The sequence below is a fragment of the Scylla paramamosain genome, chromosome 45 (genome assembly GCF_035594125.1).
Source record: "Scylla paramamosain isolate STU-SP2022 chromosome 45, ASM3559412v1, whole genome shotgun sequence".
Lineage (NCBI taxonomy): Eukaryota > Metazoa > Arthropoda > Malacostraca > Decapoda > Portunidae > Scylla > Scylla paramamosain.
In genome coordinates, this window is record NC_087195.1 from 7,267,379 (window position 1) to 7,275,000 (window position 7,622).

At 40.9% G+C, this 7,622-nt stretch overlaps 1 protein-coding gene across 1 annotated transcript in view; it reads left to right on the top strand.

The window, feature by feature from the left end:
• LOC135094410 (thymidine phosphorylase-like) overlaps positions 1–7,622 on the top strand; it is a 31,078-nt gene that overhangs the window by 16,785 nt on the left and 6,671 nt on the right. The window contains exons 3-4 of the mRNA XM_063994481.1: positions 254–334; positions 4,842–5,027. Of these exons, the coding sequence (XP_063850551.1) occupies positions 254–334; positions 4,842–5,027 (267 nt within the window). The remainder of the gene's footprint in view (positions 1–253; positions 335–4,841; positions 5,028–7,622) is intronic.

The following is a 7,622-nucleotide window of genomic DNA, read 5'->3' on the forward strand; positions in this document are numbered from 1 at the left end:
TCTTTTGCATATTAGAGAGAGAGAGAGAGAGAGAGAGAGAGAGAGAGAGAGAGAGAGAGAGAGAGAGAGAGAGAGAGAGAGAGAGAGATAGAGAGAGTGGGGGAAGGGAATATTTTCCACCAATTAGTTAGAAAGACAAAGATTAATCCTACCACATGTTTAGTTACAAGAAACAAACTGTAATTCCCTCACCTTTATCGCAGGTAGTGACGGCCCCTCTTAGTTCATGAATGACCTGTGCCTATTCTGACAGGTGCGTTGCTGGTGGCCATCAAGGTGCGCGGCATGAACTCTCAGGAGGTTGTGGCCCTCACCAGGTGTATGAGGGACTCTGGTAAGGGCACGTTACATCCTACACCGCCTCTCACGTTCTCCTGCATACACTGCTCCTCACATTCTCCTTCACCACCTCTCACATTCTCCTACATTTTTATTCACTTGTGCATTTGTCTATTAACTTTGTTTTACTGATTTACTAATTTAACAAGAGGAGGCGGTAGACACCTACCGTAACGATAATTACTCCCAGTGATGTTTCAAGCACTGGACTGGTATCTTACTGCATCAGGGGATGCTGTGAACTTTCCAGTGTGAACTCTTTCCAGCTGTGAACTCACTGAACGTTTCCCTTTGTGCCTCACAATACAAGGGGGCAGTCACAGTCTGCCCTCTAAAGACTCTTCTTTCACACAAAATTACATGCACCTAGTACACGCCCGCCTTTCACTCAAGATTCAATATCGCGACGCCTACACCAACCTCGGAGTACGTGACTGGGGAGGGGACCACAAATGTCCCCAGATCGGACTGCTTTTCTGGTATCAAACCTAAGTGTCTTGACACCCCCTTCAACTTTTCTTCATTAATTTCTGCAACATTCTCGCCCTTATATATTAATCTCAATCTGTGGAGCACCACCTCTCCGCTACTAAACCTCATCTTCTTCTGACCAAAACACAAGTGTCTGAGGTAACTGACACTAACTCCTTCTCTGTTCCCTTCTACTTTTTCTATCCTCATTTTTAAACCAAAGCGGGATGTTGCGTCTATGTCCGCAACGACTTAACCTGCTCTCGTGCCCACGCCCTTGAATGTTCTGAATTTAACACCATATTGCTACGAATACAGAGTCACTCTCAAAATAAATTTATTCGTGCCGTTTACCTAACCACTTAACTCATCTGATCATTAAAACTTATTTAACTTCCAAAGTAGAGCACATCCTGACTCTTTTCTTTCGTGGAGATCTCTATTCTTGGAGATTTCAATCTTCACCATCAGCTTTGGCTTTTTTTATCCCTTCACTGACCATCATGGCGAACCACTCTTTAACTTTGCTATCCTTCATGACCTAGAGTACCTGATGCAACATCCTACTTGTATTCCTAACCATTCTTGATCTTTTCGTAGGCTCTAATCCTTCTGCTAATGCTGTCACCCTATCTTCTACTTTGGGCTCCTCCGATCACAACCTCATATCTGTATCTCGCTATCGCTCCACTTCTTCGGCAGGATCCCCAAAACGGAGCAGACTCTGGCGTTTTGCCTCTGCTAATTGGGGGGACCTGAATAGGTATTATTTTGATTTTCCTTGGAATGACTACTGCTTTCGTGTCAGAGACTCGTCTCTATGTACTGAGCGCATAACATAAGTAATAGTGTCACTCTCTACCTAAACTTTCAAAACCTTACTTTAACACAGCTTGTTCTCGTGATATACATGATAGAAAGGTGACTTATAAAGGTACTTGAGACTTCCATCACCAAAATCTCATGCACTCTATATTTCTGTCCGAAATCATGCTAAGTCTCTTCTCCATCTATCCAGAAATTCCTTTCTTAAAAGAAAGTGTCAAATTTTTTCAAGATCTAACTCCCCTCGTGACTTCTAGCATCTCGCCAAAACATCTCCAGTAACTTTGCTTCGTTATCTTTCTCTCTTTTATTTCATCTTGATGGCACCACTGCCATCTCATCTATTTCTAAAGCTTAACTCTTTGCTCAAACTTTTCCTAAAACCTCTACCTTGGATGATGCAGGGCTTGTTCCCCTTTCTTCCACCATTCGATTAGTTCATGCTACCCATTAAAAACCTTCGCGGATATGTTTTCCATGCCCTCGCTGACCTAAACCCTCTGAAGGTTATGGATCTGATACGCTACCTCCTACTGTATTCCGAAACTATGCCTCCGTGTTTGTGCCTTGCCTAGTCAAACTCTTCCAACTCTGTCTATCAACATTTACCTTTCCTTCTTGGCAGAAGTTTGCCTACATTCATCCTGTTCCTAAAAAGGGTAACCGTCCTAATCCCTCAAACTGCCGTTCTATTGTTTTAATTTCCTGCCTCTCTAAAGTTTTTTTTTTTTTTAATCTATCCTCAACAGGAAGATTTTTAAACATATATCACTTCACAATCTTCTATCTGATCGCCAGTATGGGTACCGTCAAGGCCGGTGATCTTCTGGCTTTCCTTACTGAATCTTCGTCATCCTTTTTTGGAGATTTTGTTGAAACTTTCGCTGTTGTTTTAGACATACTAGAGCTTTTGATAGAGTCTGTCTGGCACAAAGATTTGATTTCCAGATTACCATGACTATGACTTCTATCCTCTCTGTAACTTCATCTCACGTTTCCTTTCAGACTGTTCTATTGCTGCTGTGGTAGACAGTCACCGTTCTTCTAAATTTATTAAGAGTGTAGTTCTTCAGGGTTCTATATTCTTACCCACTCTTCTTATTTTTCATCAATATTTTCTAAACCAAACATTTTGTCCTATCCACTCCTACACTGATGCTACCACTCTGCCCTTTTCCATGTCTTTTCGTAAAAGCTCAATCCTTCAGGAAGTAAACAGTTCAAGCAGGGAAGCCATAGAACGTCTAACTTCTGGTCTTCCTAAAATTTTTAATTGGGGTAGAGCAAACTTAGTATTGTTCAATGCCTCAAGAACTCAATTCTTCCATCTATCAATTCGACACAACCTTCCAGGTAACTATCCTCTCTTCTTCAGTCAGATGAATAGGGAAGGTGCAAGCACGGAGACGTAGTTTCGGAGAAACTACTATCAGGTCCATAAGAAGTTACGAGGGGAATTAGATCTTGAAAGATTTTGACACTTTCTATTAATGAAGGAGTTTTTGGCTAGTTGGAGAACAGATTACTTGACATGGTTCCAGGCAGAAATATAAATTGCATGAGATTCAGGTGATGAAAGGCTGAAGTACCTTTTGTGGGCCACCTCTCTATCATGTAAATCACGAGAACTGGCTGTGTTAAACCAAGATTTGGAAGGCTTAGGTCGAGAAAAAGAGTGAGAACTGTACGCCTCCATTCCAGAAAATATCACCTCCGTTATGAGCTTAGCACACAGAGACGGGTCTCTGACACGGAAGCAGTAGTCATTCCAAGGAATATCAGCAAAATACCTTCTCAGGTTCCCCCAACAGGCAAAGGCAAAACTCCAGAGGCACTTTTGCTTAGAAGGATCCTGGGGGAAGGATTGGAGCGATAGGACAAGATACAGATATGGATTTGTGATCGGAGAACCACAACGGAGAAGAAAGGGTGACAGCATAAGCAGAAGGATTAGACGTTAGGAAAAGGTCAAGAATGTTGGGCGTATCTCCAAGATGGTCAGGAATATGAGAAGGGTGTTGCACCAATTGCTCTAAGTCGTGGAGGATAGCAAAGTTAAAATCTAGTTCGCCAGGATGGTCAGTGAAGGGAGAGGAAAGCCAAAGCTGGTGATGAACATTGAAGTCTCCAAGAATGGAGATCTCTGCAAAAGGGAAGAGAGTCAGAATATGCTGCACTTTGTAAGTTAAGTAGTCAAAGAATTTCTTATAGTCACATGAGTTAGGTGAAAGGTATACAACACAGGTAAATTTATTTTGAGAGTGACTCTGTAGTCATAGCCAGATGGTGGAAAACTCGGAATATTCATGAGCGTGGGCACGAGAGCAGGTTAAATCGTTGCGCACATAGATGTAACACTCATCTTTGGATTGAAAATGAGAATATAGAACGTAAGAGGGAAGAGAAAAGGGGCTACTGTCAGTTGCCTCAGGAACCTGTGTTTCAGTGAGGAGAAGACGAGGTTTAGTAGAGGAAAGATGGTGTTCTACAGATTGAAAATTAGATCTAAGACTGCAAATGTTGCAGAAGTTAATGAAGAAAAGTAGACAGGGGGTGTCAAGATACTTAGGGTCAATACCAGAAGAGCAGTCCAACCTGGGGACATTTTTGGTCCCATCCCCAAATGGGAACAACATATATATACATATACTCGTATATATATATACTCGTATATATATATGTTACAGTCAATACCTGAATCCAGACAATTTGTAAAGTGACTTATTTTTTCAGGCAATTTGTGAACTGCCTGGTTAGGTTAGGTTAGGTTAGGTTAGGTTAGGTTAGGTTAGGTTAGGTTAGGTTAACCTAACCTAACCTAACCTAACCTAACCTAACCTAACCTAACCTAACCTAACCTAACCTAACCTAACCTAACCAGGCAGTTCACAAATTGCCTGAAAAAATAAGTCACTTTACAAATTGTCTGGATTCAGGTATTGACTGTAACATATATACGAGTATATATATATATATATATATATATATATATATATATATATATATATATATATATATATATATATATATATATATATATATATATATATATATATATATATATATATATATATATATATATATATATATATATATATATATATATATATATATTGCATTCCACATTATTTAAACCACCATCTTATGAATCCATTAAGAAAGGATAATAGGTTCTGAAAAGTGACGCTTGTGCTTCGTCATCCCAGGGCGGGTTCTGGAGTGGCCGCAGGAGTGGCGCACAGTTGATAAACACAGTACTGGAGGAGTGGGCGATAAGGTGTCATTGTCCCTGGTGCCCGCCCTGGCTGCCCTCGGCCTTCACGTGCCCATGATCAGCGGCAGGGGTTTGGAACACACCGGCGGCACTCTGGATAAGCTGGAAAGTATTCCTGGTATGTGATGTACAGTATACTCAAACTTCTCTACCTTAACTTTTGTAAGATGCTTTAGGCCCATATTCTGAAACGTTTTGTTCTCTCATTTCGACTATTTTCAAAGGCCACAGAGATTATTAGCCGGGCTTTCATGAGTGTTTCTTCTCTTGATAATGTAGAAATTTTGTTAATCAGTCATTAGAACTGTATAAACACCCTCAAAATGCTTTGCTTTCTCGCCACGACCATTTTCAAAGTTGTCCCTAAAACTACACCTAACCGCCTTGGAGATACGCCCAACATTCTCAGTCTCTCCTTAACCTTTAACACCCCAGTAAATTCCGTCAAACTGTTTTCTCCGTTTGGCTCCTCAGATCACTATTTTTCCGTATCTTGTCCCATCACTCTGGTACTGCCCCTGAACCGCCAAAGTAAAGGTGTTTCTGGTAACATAAATCAGCTTAGTATTTATATTAGTTTCTCTAGAGGAAATAACAAAAAAAAAATATAACTAATTTTGTAAGAATGAGTGCATGATGTCGGATTTTTTTTTTTATAAGCAAATTAGATCCCTCACAAGGCAGGAGTATGCGGTTTCAGTGAACGACCTTGTGCCAGCTGGGCCGCGCCGCTCCCATTCAGCAACTCCAGTCCCTTCCTGTCCTCTTTCTTTAACCTGGAGATGATGATCCATATGGCCGGAAAGGTCATTAGAGGAAACTCAGCTGGATCGATGACGAAACTTTTGTTCCTCGTCAGTATATGAGGAAGGAAGTAGCCTGAAGGACTTAACTCACTCAGCGGTACAAAAAAGCTGCATGGGCTTTTATTGCCAAGAACGTAAATGAGGCACAACAACAACAGCACACACGGAGGGCCAAGGTCATCATTGTTGCAGGGCTGCTAAATTATGCAGTGTAATTGCTACTTTTTTTCTTGTATCAGTGCATCACTCCTTCCTACAGAGTTCTCCAAGGTATCTCCTGCCAAATCTGTCACCAGCAACACTCCTGCCGATGTAGTCTACAACAGTTCAATCATTCTAAACATCCTTACGGGGCCGATAATTCTTGAGGTGACAGACTATGACTCATTAAAGTTAAACACGCCCTGAACTGTGCTTACTTTTATATTTAACTAAAGCACCGTTTGGGAGCTCAAGCACGGAAATAATAAGAATCTTTGTGACCTTGTTCCTTCCTTGCCTCTCCCTTCTGATTATATGGCTCATATAGAAATTTTTTTTTTATTATGATAATTATTTTATGTACCTTGATCCTCGGAATGGTTATGTCACTGATGGAGTCCCTTCGTAACTCTGCCTGGTCAAGCATTTCTTTCATTATCTGTGAACGTCCACCTTTGCTTCTTGCTGAAGCAAAGGTGGACGTACATTAAACCTGGTCTAAAGAAGTAGTAGTACTACCAATCCATAACTTTGATTTCATGTTTTCCTCAACAGGAGGATTCTGATGAACTTATCCGCTCACAACTTTGTTATTGTCAGTATGGATTCCGTGAAGGACTTGCGGTATTCTTGATTTTCTGATTGAATCCTGGTCAGCCTTCCTTTTTCTGAGAGAGAGAGAGAGAGAGAGAGAGAGAGAGAGAGAGAGAGAGAGAGAGAGAGAGAGAGAGAGAGAGAGAGAATTAGTAGCGACGTTGGTAAACTTGTGTACTGCACGAAGATAGATTAATTAGGTCGGATTTGAATGCCATCGCTTTGCAGGCAGACTGAGATAGGATGAATTAATGGACAGACAGATGGCAGATGCAGTTTAATATTAACAAATGCTAAGTACTTCGTGCAGGTAAAAGAAATCAACACAGTAGGTGTGCACAATAAAGAACGAGGAAATTCCGAGAACGAGAAAGATATAGGAGTTATAGTTACACTTGCAGCTGTGATCTCATTCAGAGAAAACGAGGAAAAGAGGCGAGAAATGGATTCATCTTTAGCAATATGAAAAGCAAAAGTCCTGATATAATACTAAAGTTATTTGGAGTAGGTCAGACTTCAGCTAGAGTCTAGACTATGCTGTGCAGTGCTCGTCCACATATTATAGGATACAAAGAGAGAGAGAGAGAGAGAGAGAGAGAGATAATGATAATAATGGATTATGTTTTATTACTCTTACCTGCTTACCTCCTCCTCCTCCTCCTCCTCCTCCTCCTGTAGGATAGTTACACCAGCAGCCTAGTAAGTGTTGCTGTTTGTCTTCTTTTGTATTCATTTACATTCCTCCTCCTCATCCTCCTCATACCGTTTTCCTACCCGCACGTTTCAGGAGAGAGGCAGGAAGGGAGGAGCCTTGCTACTTTCCAACTTCTCTCACACTTTGCTACATGTATTACCGATGTGTTTGCCTCCTGATAGCTGGTCTTTATCACTTCTTACAAGAGAACACAAAGGAGGAATAAACAATATCAAACTTTTATATCCTCACAAAGCTGTCTACGATCATCCTCTGCATTTCTCTTTCCTGTGTTACTACTACTAGTACTACTACTACTACTACTACTATTACTGCTGCTGCTACTGCTGTTGCTGCTGTTGCTACGAAAATAACAGCAACAATAATAATAACAATAATATAGCTGGTGTTGCTGTTG